At 59.4% G+C, this 20,323-nt stretch overlaps 2 protein-coding genes across 4 annotated transcripts; both read left to right on the forward strand.

The window, feature by feature from the left end:
• The first annotated feature begins 591 nt into the window (after positions 1–591).
• Positions 592–9,365, forward strand: EPN3 (epsin 3). 3 transcript variants are annotated; one of them, XM_030461870.1, is made up of 10 exons: positions 592–724; positions 3,265–3,920; positions 4,292–4,410; positions 5,944–6,027; positions 6,314–6,421; positions 6,533–6,617; positions 6,859–7,173; positions 8,014–8,106; positions 8,492–8,713; positions 8,828–9,365. In XM_030461870.1, the coding sequence occupies exons 2-10, from the start codon at positions 3,350–3,352 to the stop codon at positions 9,145–9,147; spliced, it is 1,917 nt and encodes a 638-aa protein (XP_030317730.1). In that variant the 5' UTR covers positions 592–724; positions 3,265–3,349; the 3' UTR covers positions 9,148–9,365. The 3 variants fall into 3 exon arrangements, with proteins under 3 accessions (XP_030317730.1, XP_030317732.1, XP_030317731.1); XM_030461871.1 differs by lacking the exon at positions 592–724 and adding an exon at positions 1,999–2,100; XM_030461872.1 differs by lacking the exon at positions 5,944–6,027.
• Positions 9,366–9,890: 525 nt separating this feature from the next.
• SPATA20 (spermatogenesis associated 20) lies at positions 9,891–19,493 on the forward strand. Its single transcript, XM_030461970.1, has 16 exons — positions 9,891–9,947; positions 10,718–10,855; positions 11,115–11,179; positions 11,592–11,746; positions 11,986–12,129; positions 12,402–12,603; positions 12,701–12,831; positions 12,912–13,016; positions 13,515–13,589; positions 13,797–14,009; positions 14,144–14,336; positions 15,022–15,190; positions 15,605–15,813; positions 15,917–16,116; positions 16,224–16,304; positions 19,222–19,493. The coding sequence occupies exons 1-16, from the start codon at positions 9,916–9,918 to the stop codon at positions 19,390–19,392; spliced, it is 2,283 nt and encodes a 760-aa protein (XP_030317830.1). The 5' UTR covers positions 9,891–9,915; the 3' UTR covers positions 19,393–19,493.
• The last annotated feature ends 830 nt before the right edge of the window (positions 19,494–20,323 follow it).

Here is a 20,323-nt window from a genome sequence, read left to right on the forward strand (position 1 = left end):
AGACCTGACTTATTTTGTCATGTCATCTGATGCCTCCCAACATCCTCTGAGGGATGTTGAGAGCAGGGGGAGAATCCGCTCCAAATTTAGATCCCAGAAAAAAAATATTACAATAAATAAAATTAACAAACCCGATTTACAACTGTGGCCTTAACTATCAGAGAGTGAGCTGTACTATGTGGGGGGGAGAGCCTAGGGGGGGAGGGTGTGGAGGGGTCCGGCATCCCTGGGAGATGCTTCCGAGCTGTCGGGCGCTGATTTATGTCTAAAAATAATGAGAAGAAGGGGGGGGGGGGGGGGTTACTGGTGGAAATAAATTAATAAATAAAGGCAAGCGGAGCAAGCAGCAGCCAGCAGCGCCTGGGCGGCTGCCAGCGAGGGGCAGTGACGGAGCAGTTCCAGCATCCCCGCCTCCCGCATGCGGCGGGGCAGGGGCTCAGCGCCGCATCCCCCGCGGCCGGTACCGCCCCGCGCTGCACCGCACCGGGGGGTGAACGCTGCTGCCGGGACCGGGCCGGGACCGGGGATAGGGGGGGGGGTGGGGGGGAAGGCGGGTAAAGGGGGGGGCACGGCGGCCCTCAAAGGGTTAAACCGGGACCTGCCCGCCGGGACCTGCCCAGCCAGCCCGGCGACTCGGCGGCGCGCAGCAGGCAGCGGGCGGGCTGCGGCCGTTCCTGCCCGCTCCTACCGGCACCGGTACCGGGCCGCGCTTCGCTCCGCGCAGGTAAGCGGGGCTGCGGGGGGAGCAGGAAAGGGAGGAGGAGGAGAAAGGAGGGTGGGAAGGAGGAAGGTTCTGGACGCCGGAGCATCGCGGAGCCGGGCCCCGGCGGGCTGCTCGGTGGCTCCCGGAGCCCGGATGCGGGTACGGGCCTCGGGCGGGCTGCGGTATCGGCGGCGCGGCCCAGAGCTCTGCCCGGAGCCGTTCCTGGCTGATCCCTCCATGGCGGGCGCTGCTCCTCCCAGCCTTGCACCTGATTAGGGATGGAGCAAAGCTTTAATCCCCCCCCCCGCGGCCTCCCTCTCCTCTCGTCTGGCCCCTTTGCCCTCTCCTCCTTCCCCCCACCCTCTTCCTTCTCCCTCTCCATATTATTTCACTCCCTACCTCCCCCGCTTCTCCTCCGCAGTCCCCTGCTCCGGGACGCGGGGCGATGGGGACCTGTCCCCGCACCCGTGTGTCCTTCTCCCACCTGGCAGCCTCTCACTCAAGGTCACTGCAGTAATTCCATATGAGCTGCCGGTGCTGCCGCCTTATCTCCCGCACAGCTTCTGTTTCACTCCCTTTATATTCTGGGGGAGAGGATGAGGGGGGAAATACTGTGTTCCATGAACCCCGCTGCCTTTAACTCGGCTGGCAGCACTTCAGGCAAGGCCACGCTCCTCTGACCCCTGCCCCTGCTTCCCATCTCTTCCCAAGCAGACTTCCCGGCTTGTTTCATGGTGGGCGAAGTCCAGCTGGGATCGGGTCTCCGGCTAGGACAAGCGGTACCAGAGTCCATCACTCTGGACCTGGCTTTTGTCCTGCCGGGAGACCTGTTAGAGGCAGGAGGGACCGTGCTGTGCTTCCTTGTGAGAGGACTGCTGGTGCTGGGTTTTGCCAGGCCGGCGGCAAAAGGTTTTTCCAAACCTTTGGAAAAACGCGACTTTTATCTCCCACCTGGGTGGTGGTGGAAAGCAGCGCACGGAGCCAAGTCCCGGAGGACTTTGCTGCCTCATTGCCCTTGTCCCAAAGGTGTTTCCGTGCCAGGCGGGCAACGGCGCAGCCCTCCGGGGGGGATCTAAAGGCCGCGCCAAGGAAGGGCTGCATTGCGAAAGGGAATCGATACAGGGAAGCGTCTGCAGAGAAACTCCGTCCGCCCGCGGTGCCAGGCTCCTCTCTGACTCACGGGGGACGGAGCCGTGGGGCGCCCGGCCGCCTGCCCGCCGGAGCAGGAGGTGTCGGACCGGTCACACGGGTTGTGCGGGAGCGTGGCGGGTGCCGTGCGTGGCTCGTGGGCACGTCAGCACGGCCCCAGCACGGCCCAGCTCCGGTGGGAAGGAGCCGTGTCCTGAGCCTTGAGGCAGGAGAGGGCTGGACACGGTGCAGAGGCTGCAGTTCTGGAGGTGTCGGCCCCCGAGGTGGGTGGTGGGATGGACGCTGGTATCAACCTGCACAGGCGCTGCTGCGTGGGGGAGATACTCCTCTGCCTGCAGCGTTATCTCAAATGGGGAAAAAATTGCCCCTGAGTTCTGTTGCAGCACAGTGGGAGCTGTGGGAGCAGCAGGGCTCCCTGGCCCTGCAGTGCGGCCCTGCTGAGGGCATGGCAGCTCCAGGCAGCCTCTGCCTCCTGGCTTTGCTTGGCCCGCTGACAAAATGAGGGCCAGTGGTGTCTTCCCACTGTGTGGGAAGAAGGTGAGGAGCACAGAGTTGTGATGGGCTCATATGGAGATGGGTCCACGATGACCCACAGCATTTTGCATCGCCTCGGGTGCATGGTATCCCACGGGTGGGCACTGCCTGCCAGCAAGGTACTAGGGCAGCTCCCAGAGAAGGCTCAAGCAGCTTGGGGATTTAGGAATAGGGGCCTGTGTTATCCATCCCACTTGCTGACCTGGTGCTTGAGGTGAGCACCATGAATCTGTCACCCTGAGTTAGCCCATGCTTCCATAGCCACAGCCTCTTGCAGCAGCAAAATTATCAAGTTTTCTGGGGAAACCCACCCAGCAAACTGCCTGCCAGCAGCAGTAAGTCACAGCAGGCTCTGAGTCATGGCAGGGTTTTGGTTTCACACAGTGCATCCTTGGCAGCACCGAGGGCCTTAGGGCTACTGCTGGGGCAAGCAGGGCCCTGTGTGGCCTCAGGTACCTCTGGGGGTACAGGGGAGCCCCTGGCTGGCACAAGGGCTGGAGAGCCTGGAACCATCTTTGCCAGGACGATGAAGCTGAAGCAGCTGGGATCTGGAGGAGGGAGCTGCCATTTTCAGGTGGTTACTTTTAGAAGCAGAAAGGCAGGGTAAAATCTCCTCCAAATGTTGCTGAATCTGGAGCCAAATCTCTTGGCAGCTCTGTGGTGCTGGGTTTCAGCTTGCTGTGAGATTTTATTCCCCTTGAGCATCCCGCATCCTGCGTGTCTTTGGGTCAGGCAGCAGCGGCAGCCCAGCATGGCTCACCTGACACCCTGGTGATGGGCACTTCCACCTTGAGCAATGTCCCGGGTGCCAACAAAGGGCTCTGGGGACAGGTCTTGTTGATCAAGGCGGTGCTGAGGTCTCTGTGTCCTTGTTGCAGGCACCAGTGAGGCCGTGGCTGTGAGACCCCAGCTCTTCTCCACTGTTCCTGCCCGCCGCCAGCGGGTCTCGGGCACTGCACAGCCATGACGACCTCGGCGCTGCGCAGGCAGGTGAAGAACATCGTGCACAACTACTCGGAGGCTGAGATCAAAGTGCGGGAGGCCACCTCCAATGATCCCTGGGGACCACCCAGCTCCCTGATGTCAGAGATCGCCGATCTCACCTTCAACACGGTGGCCTTCGCTGAGGTCATGGGCATGATCTGGCGGCGGCTGAACGACAGCGGCAAAAACTGGCGTCACGTCTACAAAGCCCTCACCCTCCTGGACTACCTCATCAAAACTGGCTCCGAGAAGGTGACCCACCAGTGCCGGGAGAACCTCTACACCATCCAGACACTGAAGGACTTCCAGTACGTGGACCGTGACGGCAAGGACCAGGGCATCAACATCCGAGAGAAGGTGAAGCAGGTGATGGCTTTGCTGAAGGACGAGGAGCGGCTGAAGCAGGAGCGGGCACACGCGCTGCAGACCAAGGAGCGCATGGCCCTCGAGGGCATGGGCAGTGGCAGCCACCAGGTCACCTACGGCCGCCGTGCGTCACCCTATGGCGAGGAGTATGGCCGGGCACGGGGCTCACCCTCCTCCTTTAACTGTGAGTGCTGCTGGTGGGGTCTGGGGGCTCGCTTGGGTCCACTGCAGGGTAGAAGCTGGTGCTGAGTTTGGTGTGCATCCACCCGGTGCCTATTGCTCCCCTCTGCTCTTTGTGGAGGATGGTGTGAATTCCAGCTCCACCTTGCACCACAGGCAGAGGTTTGGCTGAGCTGGTGGTGAACCCCAACTGTAGTGTCTGCTGGTGGTTGCCTTGAATGATAAACCCATGGCTCATTCATGGTAGGGAGCTCTAATCCAAGGAGGCCATGCTGTGGGTGTTGGGGTGGGGGCCTGGGGGAAACTACTGATGTACTCCCTAACATAACCCAATCCTGATGGTGTTCCTTCTGCTTTTCCTCTTTTATCTCTCAGCATCATCCTCATCCCCACGGTTTGCCTCTGACCTGGAGCAAGCGAGGCCCCAGACAACAGGCGAGGAGGAGCTGCAGCTGCAGCTTGCACTGGCCATGAGTCGGGAGGAGGCAGAGAAGGTAAAGTGGCCTCTCCCTGCACCTTGCCTTGTCTGCAGGCATGGTGGGTCATTCCCCTGGAAAGAGGGAGGATCTGGGGGGCTGCCCAAGGTCAGTGCATGCACCTGAACCACACCAGGATGTTCACACTGTGCCCATCCACCCAAAATCACCAGCAGGCAGCTGGAGGCACAGGCTGTCCCATCCCTGAACCAGCAGGGACAACACCAGGCTGAGACCCAAATCCTATGGTGAACTTGAGGCGGGTCTTCTGGATTCACCACAATCTCCCCAAACCTCACTACCCTCTTCTGATGAGGCCTTCTGGTCTAAGCTCCCCTATTTTCCTTCCCTTCTTGAACAGGTTTTGTGAGGAGACACCTGGCCCAGCACTGGGGGGAACTAGGAGTGTCTCTGGGGCTATGAATGAGGCTGGGGGCTCGGTGGGGTTGGGTGCTCCCTCCCACCCCCTGGTCCTTTCAAACTGGGATGGAAGGAGCGCTGGAAAACATCACCATGAGGAGCTGAGCAGGGATGGAGGCAGCAAGCGAGCTGCCATCCCCAGCTCTGAAACCTCCCTCGAGCTGTCCCCTCTCTTATCTGCTGGCCACTTCCCCTTTTCCTCCAGGAACAGCTGATTTCACACCAGCTGAGCTTGCTGCTGGCTGGCACAGCCCGTGTGGAGCAGCAGGTACAGCCAGGCACAGAAAGTCAGTGGGATGTGATGACCAAGGAAGAGGCTGTGTGCCTGGGCTGGTGGGCATCGCCCTGGGGCTCAGTCCTGCCAGGGCAGGGGCTGTGTTTTGGAGATGGTGGTTACTGCTGCCTGTCTGCCCTGCCTGATGGAGACTCTTCTGGAGACAGAGGAGTGCGTGTATCTCTATTTTTGTCCTGGAATTGGAGTATTTATAGCTTCCCCACACTGCTGTGTTGAGCACTGCAGGAACACACTCTTGCAAGCTCTGCCTGTTGGGGTCTATCTGTGCTGTGCACATGTCTGCACACTCACACACATCTGCAGGCTTGCACAGGCACACATGTGCACACCCCCACTGGGGACCTCATTTCCATCCCCTAGCTGGTCCCACACCATCACTGTGTGGTATGGTCTCTCCCCAACATCTGCCTCAGGTTTGGGTCCTTCTGCCCTAGTAGAGCAGGGCAGGGCAGGGCAGGATTCCCAAACTGTGGCTGGGGATGCCCAGGTGAGGGGATGCCTAATTGATCCCCTCTCCCCCACTGACTTCCTTGAAATCTTCAAAAACCTCCTGGGGGAGATGCTGGCTGCCTGACTTAGGGATGTCCCAGCCTAAACCAGTGGCAGGTGATGGGGGGGGAGGAGGTGGGGCAGTGACCACAGGGCAGCCTGAGCAGGAGCTGGTTGGATAGAACAGGGGTACCAGGTTGGGGGTCTGCAGGCAAAGCCAGCTGGATGGGCTCAGGCGAGGGGGGCTGTGCAGGCAGCTGAGGGGCTGGAGGAGAGGACAGGGACCTCCAAGCAGCCCCACAAGCTGAGGGTCAGCTGAAATATCACCCAATTTCCTCTGTTGGCAGAAGCCACTTCCTCCAATTTCCAGTAGAGATGAAGAAAGGCAATTGCAGCTAGCGCTCGCGCTGAGCAAAGAGGAGCATGAGAAGGTACCTGTGCCCTGCAGCCCTGGGTGCTCCTCTCTCCTTGCACTTGGGCTTCTTTCTGGGGCGCTGGAGCCCAAAACACCACCTGGCTCCAGCACCTGCTTTGCTTTTGCTGCTCTGGGGCTGTCTGCTGGGTGCTCTCCTGGTGGGCTCGGCCCCAGAGGAGCCCTCTGCTTGGATGCTGGGACTTTTCGGGGATGTGGTGGTGGTTCCTGTGCTGGGTCTGTCTCCTGTCTCCTGCTTGCTGCAGGGTTGCTGAGCTCACGGACCACATCCCTTGTCCCCACAGGAGGTGAGGACTTGGCAAGGGGAGAACTCCCTGATGCAGAGACCTGTGGAGGAGCCTGCCCAGGGCAGGGAGGAAGAGGAGGAAGAAGAAAAGATGAAGAAAAGCCAGGTACAGCACTGGGGGCCTATATGGCCACACACAGACAACCTTGGGTTCTGGGGGCATCCCACAGGTCTGCCCCAGGCCTCCCTTACCTTTTTATTCCCTTTCTGTTTGCAGTCTTCTATCATGGAGCTGGCAGATATTTTCGGGCCGGCACCAGCTCCCTCCAGCCACACGTCTGCTGACCCATGGGATATGCCAGGTGGGGACAACTCATAGGCTGCCAAAGTTCGTGACAGTAGCAGAAACCTTTCCCCCCAATTCTCTCCCTTTCCCAGTTCCCAGGAGCCTAACAGTAACAATCTCTTGCTTCTCCTCCCTCCACTACTCAGTTTCCTGCACACCCAGGCAGTGCTGCTGGAAGCTGGGGACCCCAGGGCACATCCCCACTGCTCAGCATCCCTCCACACCCCACACTCCCACAGCTTCCCTTCTTCTTTCAGATATGAAACCCAAAGCAGAGCCAGCAGCCTCTGCCTGGACGGGTGCTGCTGACCCCTGGGTGCCGGTCCCGGCTGCGGGTGGGGAGCCCCTCTCCCAGGCGGGTGCTTCATCCCAGCAAACCTCTGCTGGTCCTTGGGATTTCCCCCCTGGCACCACCACTGCTGCCACCTCCGACCCTTGGGGGAAGGCTCCCTTGTCTTCTGGCTTCCCTCCTGCGGATCCCTGGGTGACAGCATCCCCCCCAGCCCAGGCCCCTGGTTCTACACCAGCTGCTGATCCTTGGGCTGCTGTGGCTGAACAACCTCCTAACCCTGGTAAGAGGCTTGGTCGGTGTTTCTGCTTTGCTGGGGACCATGGGTGGCATTGGCCATCAACTGTGAATGGGCATCCTGGGTGCTTCCCCCTCCCTCCTGCAGCCAGCTCTGCAGACACGCCCTGCCTGCTCTCCTGCCCCGCAGCGGGGCCTCTGCTTGCCCCTCGGCATCCTGAAGACTTCAAGGAACTTTTAAGCTCCATCTCTGCACAGAATAGGCTGCTTTAATTAACATGGCACAGATAACGGGGACCTCCTGTGGGAGTGGAGGGCAGCTGTGGCACCACTCCAGCAGTGGGGTGAGAGTGTGTGTCCCCCCGGGGATATGTGATTGTTTGCTCCCCAAAAACCATCCCCACAAACCCTGCCAGGACAGGGTGGTTGCTGCTCACAGGTGTCACGTTGCAGATGGGGAAGTGGTTGTAGGAGGAGGTTGTGTTTCAGAGCTTAGTGAGCTCTCAGTTCCTCCTCTGTGCTTCCTGAGCTCCTGCCCTGCCCTCACTTTTGGTCCCTGGGCAGGAGAGTAGAATCCATCCGGGGGCACAGTGCTGGCTGTTTAAGCATTCCTGCTGATCTGTCCCCACTGGGGGTGGGAAAGGGACCTGCCTGCTGCAGGGGGACAGCATGGGGGCTGCCTGGGTCAGCACTGCCTGCTTGAGACTGGATTTCTGCTCCAGCTTATCTCAGTCCCCCAGGCCCAGGGCAAATTCCCAGCCCCCATCCCTCTATCCCTTCACTGCACACCCTCCTCTCTGTCTCCTTGCAGGCAGCCGCCCCTGCCTCTCTCCTGCCCCTCACCTCCCTGCTTGCTCCCCTCCTTGAGTCTCCCCTCTTCCCCCAGCTCCAGGGGGAGACGCTTTCGATCTGTTTGCAAAGCTGCCGGAGCAGGATTCCTCACAGCCACCCTCCTCTGCCAAGTCCAACAGCCCCGTCGGTAAGAGCTGGGGGAGTGGGCAGGGTCCCATTTGGGTGGGTGGGGACAGTGACCTGTCCCTGCCCATTGCAGGGGGGCAGCCCCAGGACTGGTCAGGCATGGCTGCTTAGTGGCATGGCCAAAGCTTGTTTCAGCTGCAGCTGTGTGGGCTTGGGCTTCCCTGTAGCTGAGGGGTCAGCTCTGGTCCTTGTGTGCACCCACATCTCCAAACCAGCTGCCTCCTGACACGGCTCAGGGGGAGGGAGCTTGGACATGCTGTGTGGCAGCCTCAACTCCACCACCAGATGTGACCTGAGGTGCAACAGGCTGTGTAGTGATGGGATACTGTCACTCTCAGTGTCCCCCTGTCCAGCTCACACAGCTCATTTCTCCCCACCCACCCCAGAGCTGGACCCCTTTGATGACCTGTTCCCCAGCACCAAGCAGGATGGAGCGAAGAGCTTCGACCTCACCAACCTGGCTGAGTCCCTACCCGAATCCAGCAAAGAACGGAAGGACTGTAAAACCCCTGAAGCCTTCCTTGGCCCCGCTGCCTCCTCCCTTGTCAACCTGGACTCCCTGGTCGCACCTGCACCAGCCTCCAAGACACGCAACCCCTTTCTCTCCGGTAGGTGCTGAGGCTGCAGTGCTGCCGGCTCCTCGGGGCTGGGCAGAGGGGGGAGGAAGAGGAGGGCTGGGAATGGCATGGCTGCCCTGATTCATCCCATCGTCTCTTCTCTAGGTCTAAGCACGCCGTCCCCCACCAACCCTTTCAGCCTCGCCGAACAGCCCAAGCCGACGCTCAACCAGATGCGGACCAGCTCGCCGGTGCCCGCCCTGCCCACCGGCCTCCCCGCCAACTCCATGACCTACAGCGCGTCCCTGCCGATGCCCCTCAGCAGTGTCCCCACCGCCGCCACCGCCCTCCCCATCTCCGCCAGTGCCTTCCCCCAGGCCGGCACCTTTCCCGAGCTCCCCACCACTTTGCCGCAGCCGTTACTGCCCATGAGCGGCCCCTCGGCCCCACCGCCCGCTCCGGGGGGGCTCAACCCCTTCCTCTGAAGTCTCTGGACCTATAAACTCTCATCCCTTCCCCGGCTGTTACAGACCCCCCCCCTCGGCCTTTTCTCCCACCAAGACCGTGAGGGGGCAGAGATGCGCCATGCCGGGAGGGTCCCCCCCACGCCAACCTCCTCCCTATGCCCACCGGCTGGGGGGGGGAGGGCAGCCGGAGTGAGCCCCCGTGCTCGACAGGGGAGGGGGGACCGCGCTCCTTTCCCTGCGGAGCCGGAGCTGCTGCTGAGGGGGGTGTAGGGGCCCCCCAGGAAGGACTGTGCTTTGGGGGCTACGGGGCCGGGGTCTCGCTGCTGGATGGTTCCCCGTGGGGCAGTGGGGGGGTGAGGGTTTGCGAGGAGCTGGGGCCCATCCCCTCGGGTTCCCCTTCCTGGGCTGGGGTCTCCGGTTGGATCGCGCTCCCCTGGCTGCCGCCCTCCACCTCGCCCGCCGGTCCCTCGCCCCCCTCCCGCTCGCTGCTCCCCTCTCGGGCCCCCCAGGAGGAGCCGCGGGCCGGGCCCCTCGGGGGCAGCCGCCTACTCGCCCGCTGCTGGGCCCCGCTCCGGGCCGGGGAGGGTGGGAGGGGGATGGCGAGAGGGTGGCTGCCTGTGACAATAAACTGCTCCGTCTGACCCGGTGTGCGGTCCCGGGGGAACAGGGCCGAGGGGACGGGGGGAGGATGGGCCAGCCCGCGATGGCACCGCCCCGGAGGCCTCGGGCCGGTGACGGAGAGCGGTGACAGCTCCGCCCCGTCCCGTCCAGTCCCGCCCCGCCGCCATGTTCGCGGCGCCGCTGCGCCGGGCCCGCAGGTACCAGGGGGGCCGGGCTGGGCCGGATGGGGGGCGGTGGGAAGGGCGGGACCGGTCCGGCCCCCGGGGTGGGCGGCAGCAAGACCCAGCAGCGCTCTTGCAGGGCGGTGGGCAGGGATGGCGGGGGGCAGTGGGACAGGCATCTTCCAGCACCTCATCAGTACGCCCTGTAACCCCCCAAGCTTTCCCTGCAACCCCTAAATGCCGCCTGCACTCCCTAAACCTTCCCCATACCCTCTAAATCCCCCCTGCACCGCCCCCTCTGAATCCTTCCTAAACGCTCTGCATCCTTGCGACCCTCCTACATTCCTTGAAATCCTCGCTGCATCCCTGCACCCTTCCTGCATCCCCTGCAGCCTCCCTGCACCTCCCGCATCTCTCTAACTTCTCTCTGCGTCATCGCAACGCTCTCTACCCCTTTCGCAGCTCCCCTGATTTTCCCCTGTGCCCCACTGAATCCCTCTTAAACTGACTTTGCATACTCCCTGCTTTTCTGCTGTGCTGGAGGGGAATTGCCACACCTGAGCCTGCAGCACCTGGGGAAGGACTTTGTGGGGTCGTGGGGGGTAAATGGAGGGGGACCCAACCTGCCTCAGTGGGATTGCCCTGCTGTAGGGCTGAGGATGATCCCTGGGGAGCAGTACCCTGTCCTGGGGCTGTGCCAGACACCCTAGGATGGTGGGGTGAGGGTGGTGCTGGTTTGAGGTGTCACAGCTTTCTCCAAGGCTGTGCTTTGCCCAAAGAAATGATGAACGTGTTTGGCGTTGCAGGTGTGTGTTCCTAACAGGGAGCCTGACCATGGCCTCGGGGGGCACAGCCACCCCCCCCAGCGCCCCTCGTCACACCAACCGCCTGATTAATGAGAAGTCCCCCTACCTCCTGCAGCATGCTCACAACCCCGTGGATTGGTAAGAGTGACCCAATGCCTCTCTCCTTCTTCCTCTCCTTGTGTCCGTGGGGCTGCGGACTCACTGCCGTGGAGGTGATGGCAAGTGGAGCAGCTTGGCCTCCTGTCCAGCTCCCCATGGATTTGCCATGCATACTCCTGAGCCAGCCCTGTCCCTGACTGCTCTCCACCAGGCAGCAGCTTCTCTGACAGCTTTAGAGGAACACATAAATTCTTGCAGCAGTGATGCCTGAAGCTCCTGTCTTGTCTTCGCTCTGCAGGTACCCTTGGGGTCAGGAAGCCTTTGATAAAGCAAAACAAGAAAACAAGCTGATATTCCTGTCAGGTAACCAGAAACAAGGCATATTTTGTGTTCCTGTGTGTTGTCCAGTATGTGACCAGATAAGCCAGACTGTGTCCTGGGCTGCTGGGTGAGCTGCCAGTAAAGATGAACATTGGGCACTTGTTCTCTGTCAGCAAAAGAGGTCCATGTGCATTAATAGCACTTGCTGAAAATGGGCTGCACCCAGGAGCCTTCCTGGCTACTAGAGTCCCTGGCCACATCTTAGGAGCAGGAGCTGGAGAGCCCAGTATGCCCTGCAAACCTCCATGCTTGCAGAAGGCTTTTTCCGTCTCTTCTCCATGGGGACAGCAGCTGTTCCCTATAGCAGAGTTCCCCACTGCAGAGCCATCCCCCCATAGCACATTTCCTGCTCCCTGCAGAGGACCTTTCCTCACTCACCTGAGCCTGTTTTCAGTTGGCTACTCCACCTGCCACTGGTGCCATGTGATGGAGGAAGAGTCTTTCAAGAACAAGGAGATTGGAGAGATTATGAACAAGAACTTTGTGTGCATCAAAGTGGATCGTGAGGAGCGGCCAGATGTGGACAAAGTGTACATGACCTTTGTGCAGGTAAGGGAGGGACGGGCAGAGCTCGGGAGGCTTTGGCTCTCACAAGATGAGGTTCATGGTCATCTTCATCAAGCAAGAAGCACCAGTATGTGGAGTGGTCTGAATGGGACGATGCATTATGATGAAGGTGGAAAGAAGCGTGTGTCTGTGCCCAGGGGAAGCACTTGGATGTGCCAGAGGGATACAGAGCAGAGGGTGCCTCTTGCATGACCTTGGTGCACCCATGGTTTGTCTTTCAGGCGACCAGTGGTGGAGGTGGTTGGCCAATGAGTGTCTGGCTGACTCCAGACCTAAAGCCCTTTGCAGGGGGGACATACTTCCCTCCAGAAGATGGAGTTCATCGCGTTGGCTTTCGGACTGTCCTGCTCCGAATCGCAGAGCAGGTATGGGGCAGGAATGGCTTTGGTGGCAGCACTCAGTCAAAAGGGCAACAGTGGAAGTTGTCTGGGCTTGATGATGACTGAGTTAAGAGACAAGAGTCAGGAGAAACAGTAGCCCAGAGAATGTGTCAGAGCTTTGGCTGGGTTAGAGGTGGATTGGAACTGATTTGGGGAGGGGATCTGAGAACTGAAGGTGCAGTTTGGACCAGTGCAATGCATGAAGCAGAAAGAGAGAGAAAAGTTGGCAGAACTGACTTTCCCTCTCCTCATCTTAGTGGAAGGAGAACAAAGATGCCCTGCTGGAAAGCAGCCAGAAGATCCTGGAAGCATTGCTAGTCACTACTAAGATCCGTGTGCGGGGCCAGGAGTCACCCCCACCATCCAAAGAGGTGATGGCCACCTGTTTCCAGCAGCTCTCCAACTCCTATGATGAGGACTATGGAGGCTTTTCTGAATCCCCCAAGTTCCCCACTCCAGGTCAGTCTGGCCTCTGCTGGTCATTCTTGCCATGGGGCAGATGGCACTGGGGGGCAGAGCCCACCCCGCAGCCTTCAACTTTCTCCCTGTATTTCAGTGAATTTGAATTTCCTCTTCACATACTGGGCCTTGCACAAAACAACTCCAGAAGGTGCTCGGGCACTGCAGATGGCTCTGCATACCCTCAAGATGATGGCCCATGGGGGCATCCATGACCACATTTGTCAGGTAGGAGGAAAGCCTTGGGGTTAAGCCCGTGGCATGCCCAGGAAGCGTGTGGTGCAGATGTACCCACTTGGTCTTTGCAGGGGTTTCACCGCTACTCCACTGACCAGCACTGGCATGTCCCTCACTTTGAGAAGATGCTCTATGACCAGGGGCAGCTGGCAGCCACATACATCAGAGCATTTCAGGTATGTCCACAGCATCTTTCTGTGGAGGGGAGTTCACTTGGCACACCACGTGTGGGCTGGGAACACCTGGCTTTGTCTGGGGAGCAGCCTAGCAATCTGTTCCCCAAGGTGCTGCCCATCCCATGGGCATAGAGCAGTCCCATGCTCCTCCTCATATGCTGGTCTTCATCCAGAAAAGCTGCACAAGTCTGTGGCAGATTAGCCCCAGGGTTTTGAGGATACTGGGGAGCGAGCAGCCTTCTGGCTGGTGTTTGCAAGTCAGCAAACACATGCTGCTGCCTCTGACCTTGGAGTAACTCTCCAAGGTTGCTCTCCAGTGCCTGGAGATGCAGAAGTCTCACCCTCAGTCCATCCCATGTTTAAAATCCCTGGGTGCTCAGATGTGTTTTCCCTCCTTTGCCAGCTCTTAAAATCTGAATCTCTTATTACATCTTGCTGTGCCTCTTGCCTCCCTGCTGCCTCCTTGCAACATGGACATCTGCTCTGTGCCTCCTGCAGATCTCTGGTGACAAATTCTTTGCTGATGTTGCCCAAGACATTTTGCTCTATGTCTCACGGGACCTGAGTGACCAGGTAGGTTGTTCTCTGAGCTGGACCAAAGGGAGCTGGGATGCCCTGGGATGTGGCTCGGGGCTGCTTTTTCCTCCTCCCTTCCCAGCAGAGCTCAAACTGGGGCACTGTTGGGGCTTGCTGGCTGGACTGCCAGCCCAGCAGTGATGGGGATCTGGCTGAAGGTGCTGTCCCAGTAGCTGGAGGGTGTCTCTGTTGCTCATTTCTCAGTCAGGAGGTTTCTACAGTGCAGAAGATGCTGATTCCTACCCAACCCCTGAATCTGGACAGAAACGGGAAGGAGCTTTCTGTGTGTGGACAGCTGAGGAAATCCGAGCTCTCCTTCCTGACCCTATTGAGGGGGCAACAGAGGGAACAACCCTAGCAGATGTCTTCATGCACCACTATGGAGTGAAGGAGGGTGGCAATGTCAACCCCATGAAGGTAAGGGAGAGCAAAGACCTGCCCAGCACTGGGAGCACTGGTGGGGAATCCCTCCCCCTGTGTGTGGGAGGATGGCAGAGCATCCCCAAAGCACTCAGCCTGCTGGTGTCTGTAGAACAGGACTCTCTTTTCAGGACCCCCATCAGGAGCTGAAAGGCAAAAACGTCCTTATTGCCCGGTGCTCCCCAGAGCTGACAGCAACCCGGTTCGGGCTGGAGCCAGGCTGTCTCGGTGCCGTGCTGCGGGAGGGTCGGCTCAGGCTGGCTGCAGCCCGGGCACAGCGGCCACGGCCACACTTGGACACCAAGATGCTGGCAGCATGGAATGGTGAGAGGCTGCTCGGTCCCGGGGGGTGGGTGCCTTGGAAGGACCCCTCTGCGGGCAAGCGAGTTTCTTGGGGGCTTGTAGCAATGAGTCCTGCTGGGACTGGCTGGACCCCCAGGGAGGTGCGGGGCGATCTGGGGTTGCACCTGGAAGCCGTGGGGCTGTTGAGGGTGGGGATAGCGCTCTGGGTTTATTTTTATCCCCTGTGGCCAGCAGAGAGCAGCAAAACTCTTCCCTGGTTCAGACCGGCTCCCTGCCCGGGCTGTGGGGCTGCGGAACCGGGCCGGGGGCAGAGCCCATTTTCAGTGCCGTGGTACAGGAAAGGGACCACAGCTCAGTGTCCGTCTGTCTGGGTGTCCTGAAATACCTCGGGCACTGGTCCTGGTAGTAAAGCCTGGGTAGCTGGGGTTACATCAAGTCTACAAACAGGTGGACTCTGAAACCCTGTTTGTTTCTTTCTGCCCACAAGCAGAGGCTTGGCTCTTGCTGGCCTTGGGGTTCTCTGCCCTTCTCTTTGGTGACAACAAGTGACTTTATTAGTGGTTTGAACCAGAGGAGCTGAGGACCAAGCTCTGACCCACCTTGGACTTCAGGGAGGATGAGCCTCATGCTGAGCATCCTTGAAAGGACAGACAATGACACTCCCCTGGTCCCTGTGTCCCCTCTCCCTGTGTCTGTGCCTTTACAGGGCTGATGATCTCAGGCTTTGCCCAGGCTGGTGCAGCCCTGGCTGAGCAGCAGTACGTGAGCAGGGCAGGGCAGGCAGCTGCCTTCCTCCAGAGACACCTTTATGACCCCACCAGTGGGAGACTGCTGAGGAGCTGCTACCAGGGCAAGGATGGCACGGTGGAGCAGAGGTGAGCAGGGGTACAGAGGGTGTCTCTGGACCTACTGGCCACACTGTGGGAGCTGCCCAGACCCAGGTGATCCATGTCCTGTCCTCTAGGCAGGACTGGACTCGGAGGGAGGGAGGCTGTTGGCCTTGAGTTTGGGATGGATTAGTGCCCCCCAGGCAGTGAGGAGAAATGAAGGTCATATCCTTTTCTATTCCTGATCTTTGGAGCTGGCAGAAGACTTCTCCTGCTCTCTCCTGCCACCACTTGACTGTACAGAAACCTGGGGCTGAGCTGTGTGATGACATGGCACAGCCTTTCCTTGGGCTGAGCTCTGAGGTGGCATCTCCCCAGGTAGCAGGAACCAGTGGGTAGGAAAACATTTCCCAACTGGCCAGTGTAGAGACCCTGATGGTCCTTTCCCCTCTGTGGCTGCAGTGCTGTGCCCATTCAGGGCTTCCTGGAAGATTATGTCTTCGTCATCCAGGCTCTCTTTGACCTCTATGAAGCCTCGCTGGAGCAGAGCTGGCTGGAGTGGGCCCTGCAGCTCCAGCACATGCAAGACAAGCTCTTCTGGGACCCCAAAGGCTTTGCTTATTTCTCCAGTGAGGCTGGTGACTCCTCTCTGCTCCTACGCCTGAAGGATGGTGAGCTGGGGGACCTGGCCATGCTCTGCATGGGTTCTGAAGTGGGGCCAGCTGGAGGTGTGGTGAGGTGTTGGGCTGATGGAGGGATTGTTGTCCTCCACAGACCAAGATGGAGCAGAGCCCACGGCCAACTCTGTCACTGTCACAAACCTGCTCCGAGCCGCTTGTTACTCTGGCCACAAGGAGTGGGTGGAAAAAGCAGGACAGATCCTGGCTGCTTTTGCAGAGAGGCTGCAGAAGATCCCAATAGCTCTGCCAGAGATGGCCCGGGCCACTGCTGTCTTCCATCACACCCTCAAACAGGTATGGGCTGGGGCTGATGTGTCCCCTGTGGGACCTCCTGGGGTGCTGTGGGTGCACTCACAACTCTCTACTTTCTCCCTCCTGCCACCTACACTCTCCCTGGACAGGTTGTTATCTGTGGGGACCCCCAAGGAGAAGACACAAAAGAGATGCTGCGCTGCGTCCACTCTGTCTTCAGCCCAAACAAGGTAGAGGTGCCAGTCCTGGCAGCCATGCCTGTCCTTCCCTGGCCCCTGGGGGAGTTCCCTGCCCACTGCTGGCACACCCCAAGGCACCAAAGGATGCTGCCTTCATCCTTTCTTCCAGTGTGGCTGTAGCATCCATCCATCCATCCTCCTCCTCTCTCCTGCCTCCCTTCGGGGGAGCATCCTCCTGTCCTGTTCTCATCCCAGAGGGACTGGTGCCTAGAGCTAGAGCGAGTGGGAGCTGGCACTGGGGCCCAAGCACCAGTTTCCTTTTGTAACCTGGGCTATGGTGAGCTGTAGGGGCTGAGCCAGCAGCACAGATTCCCTGCTCTGTCTTCACATTAGGTGCAGCCCATGGAGGTTTTTATTCCCAAGCCTCTGCCCCTCTGCCCAGCAGTGTTTAGTGCTAGTGCTGGAGGATAGTGATAACCTCTGCCCAGGAGTGTGGGTAGGGGACACAGCTCCTGGTTCCTCCTCCACCATCTCCTGTCCAGCAGTGTCTTTGGCTGTGCCAGTCCCTGTGCTGCCTGTGAGGCCTCTGCTCCTGTGCTCTCCCTCTCCCTTTGAAGCATTACAGGGAGTGACCCAGTTTGCAGGGACAGGAGGTGTGGTGGTGGCAGCGAGGAGCCCAGCACCACTGCTAATAACCTGCTCCCACTCCTGCAGCTGCTCCAGCCCTTGGTCCCCTGAGCCCACTCAGGGCTTCGGGGTCTTGAGCAGCAAAAATAGAGCAGCCATTCCCTCCCCTTCCCTCCTATGCAGCTCAGTTCCCTCCTGCTAAGAAGAGCAGCTGGTGGGGATGCTTGCTTCCTAGGGACAGGGCTTTCTCCCCCAGGCTGTTGCCTTTCTTGGAGCACAGAGGAAGAGTTGGGTGTGGGAGAGAAGCCATGGGGTGCTCTAATGGAGTTGTCTGATGCAGGAAGGTATGTGTGGAGGGTGCACAAGGGACAGGGTAGAGGGCTGGTCCCTGCTTGCTCCTTGCCAGCTCTTAATTGTTCCCCATGTTGCAATGGTGAGATGGATCAATAGCCTGGGTTTATTTTCTGGAGGAAAGAAGGTGGCAAGAGTATATCTGTCGGGAGGGCTCTCTCCCCAGAGGAGCACAGCGCTATGGGCTGTGTCTGCTTCCCTGAGTGTGGGTGCACCTCCTGACAGCCACCCATCTGTCCGTGCTGCATTGCATGGAGATGGAGGTGCCCCTTTTCTCACAGCCCCTCCAGCTGCTTCCCCACTATCTTTACCCAATCCCAAGAAGCTGCCCGAGGCAGAGCAGCCCTCAAATCACCCACTCGGGGGATGTGGCAGCTTTGGGAATCGGTTTTGCTAAGGAGTTGGGCAAACGTCACCACTTTGTCCCCTGCCACCCCCCTCCTGTGGTGCCCACGGGGCACTGGGGGCTAGGCTCATCTGCAGGAACACAATTAATTAGGTCGTTCCAGTAATTAATTAGTTACAAATCTCACACTGAAATGCTTGCTCTAACGAGATGTTGATGATAAAATGGCATTGAGGTCGCAGATTTAAATGGTCCCTGTGCCTGGAGGAGCCCTTTGCCATGGGGGTGTGAGTGCTCTGAGAGTGATGCCAGGCTGCTGCTCCCTGGGAGCAGAGAGGGTTGGATCCCTGCTCCAGGGCTGGATCCTGGCTCCTGGTATAGATCCCTGCCCTGTTAATGGTCTTTAGGGTAATTATGAAGGATCCCATTATCTCCTCAGTTGCTGAGCGCTAGCCTGCCGCTCGTCTTCATCCTGGCCCTGCAAGAGGACCTTAGGGAGCTTGTGAGAAAAATGAATAATGAATTTCAGATTGGACATGAATTGGTAATTAATAACTCCTGGAATTAATTCCAAAGGCGTGAAGGGAGGGGGGAGCAGGAGGCAGCGAGACAGGCTGAGCTGGGTCAGGGTAGAGGCTGAGCAGGAGGTGTGGGGGGACAGGATGGGACTGCAGCCACTGTTACCCATGCCAAGGGCTTGGGGACACGGTGACCTGCAAGGGACACGGGGTGAGGAAGCCCCTGCCAGGCATGAAAAGGCTTCAGGGGTGTCCCTTCTGGGTCTCAGGGCTGAGTTCTCTCCTGTACCTGGGGCTGGTGGCAGGGATGCCACACGCTGGGGTGTTCAGGTGTCACTGGCTGGGAGCTGGAAGGGTTGGTGGGCACTGGGATGGCAACGTTTGGTGTTGGCATTCTTGGTGGCAGTGGCATGAGCAAGGCAGACGTGGTGAGGATATCAGTGCTCAGCAGACTATGCATGGGGCTGGGGCCAGGTGTGGGACAGCATGTGCTCCGGCAGCAGGGTGCTGCTGCCCTGCTGTGGACCTGGGGACAGCCTGGGCTTTGCTCACCCTGTGTGGGCACCAGGCTCCCGGCCAGCTCCTGGATTCTCCCGTGATTAGCCCGCGAGCCCTGAGGCTTTGACAAACATTTTCCCTTTCAGAAAAGCTAATTATCACGGCAGCCCTGGCTGGTGCTGCCGAATCAACCCGGGGAGCCCCTGACCCGCTGCTTGTTGGTGTCTCGAGTTTTTTGGGAAGCATTTGGAGGGCAGGATCTGGGCTGCAGGGTGGGACCGGCTACTGCTGCCGCTGATTCCGGGCTGGGGCTGTCCCCGAGCTGGGTGGGTGTCCCCAGGGCTCTGCCTGGCTCCAGCAGCCCCCTCCGGGCTGGCATGTGCCGGTCCCTGTTGGTGGGGGAAGAAGGGAGGTGAAGCTGTGGGCATGGTGTGGACCCTGAGCTCCCACAGGCACACTGGGGACGTGGCCACTGTGGGAGCCCAGCAGAGGGCTAGCACGGGTCCCCAGGGCTCCCTGGTTTTGGCTGGGTGCGTGGGGAGACGCTGCCAGCGCTTGGCACGTCCGCGGGTGGGGAAGGAGCAGCTGGGTGGTGGTGGCTGCGCTCTCACAGCTCCTTCTGGGGCAGGTGCTGATGCTGGCAGATGGAGACAGCGCCGGGTTCCTCCACCGCCAGTTGCCTTTCCTCGCGTCCCTGGAGAGGAAGGACGGGAAAGCCACCGCCTATCTCTGCAGCAACTTCTCCTGCTCCCTGCCCGTCACCTCTCCCCAGGAGCTGCGTGGGATGCTCTGCCCGTGAGCTTCTGGGTCCTTCTGCCTGCAGAAAGGCGAGGGGGTGACACGCTGTCACGCCAGCCTGGGGACACGGGGGAGAGACACACAATAAAGCCACCCTGGGCATTCACCGCGTCTCGGGTGGTTCCTGGTAGCAGCAGGTCGGGCCGTGGCGGTGCTGTGGCTCTAGCAGCACCTCGGCAGAACCAGCTCTGGTCCCCGGTGCTGGCTCTGGCACGGCCAGGAGAAACCCATCGAGCTGCCTCTCCTCCCCCTGCAAGCGCGCTCGCTCCTTTCCTCTTCTCACGGAGGAAAAGGAAAACAAATTAAATATAAATTCAGTGTTAATGGAGAAGTCAGATGGGAAAACTATTAGAGTTCCTATAGCAACCCGGGGTAACACTGTCAAAAGCACCTGGATGACTTGGGAGGCAAGTGCTTGTGGAACTGTTACTGCCTGTGACAGTCGCTGTATTTTTCCATTACAGAGGAGACTGTAGCATACATTAAGTTAATATATAGTGCATGCAGAAAACTGCCGATTGCCACAACTGATGAAGACGTGCCACAAGACCCAGCCTAAGCACTTCCAAACAGCTCAGTCCCATCCTGGCCAAAGACCTGGTGCAGCTCAAGAAAGGACATTTCAAAGTAAAAAGGATGGGCTGGCAGTGCCTGCATCTGTGCTTGGATGGGGCTTTTGGGTCTGTACTGTCCCCCTCTGCACCTGCAGTGGGATGAGGAGCTTGCCCAGGGCTGAAGCTGCTGGAGGGGGCAAGTGTGGGGCAGGATGCATGGGGCTGGGGACCCCCATGGCTGCAGGGGAGGGTGGCTGGGCTGGTATGGATTGGTGGTAAGGGGGGGTTGCCTGCAATCTGTGTTTTTGGGTGGATCAAGCTCAAGGCTGCAGCTGCCCTAGCCTGGCCCCTGCCTTTGCTCACAGTTTCAGTAACAGC

The sequence above is a fragment of the Calypte anna genome, chromosome 18 (genome assembly GCF_003957555.1).
Source record: "Calypte anna isolate BGI_N300 chromosome 18, bCalAnn1_v1.p, whole genome shotgun sequence".
In the NCBI taxonomy this organism is placed as follows: Eukaryota; Metazoa; Chordata; class Aves; order Apodiformes; family Trochilidae; genus Calypte; species Calypte anna.

Excerpts from the sequence above, each read along its gene's own strand:
- EPN3 (XM_030461870.1), top strand. The coding sequence starts at position 3,350 with ATGACGACCTCGGCGCTGCGCAGGCAGGTGAAGAACATCGTGCACAAC. Across the intron at positions 6,618-6,858 it reads TGACCCATGGGATATGCCAG|ATATGAAACCCAAAGCAGAG; the intron begins GTGGGGACAACT and ends TTCTTCTTTCAG. Across the intron at positions 8,107-8,491 it reads CAAGTCCAACAGCCCCGTCG|AGCTGGACCCCTTTGATGAC; the intron begins GTAAGAGCTGGG and ends CACCCACCCCAG.
- SPATA20 (XM_030461970.1), top strand. The coding sequence starts at position 9,916 with ATGTTCGCGGCGCCGCTGCGCCGGGCCCGCAG. Across the intron at positions 15,191-15,604 it reads GATGGCACGGTGGAGCAGAG|TGCTGTGCCCATTCAGGGCT; the intron begins GTGAGCAGGGGT and ends CTGTGGCTGCAG. Across the intron at positions 16,117-16,223 it reads TCCATCACACCCTCAAACAG|GTTGTTATCTGTGGGGACCC; the intron begins GTATGGGCTGGG and ends CTCCCTGGACAG.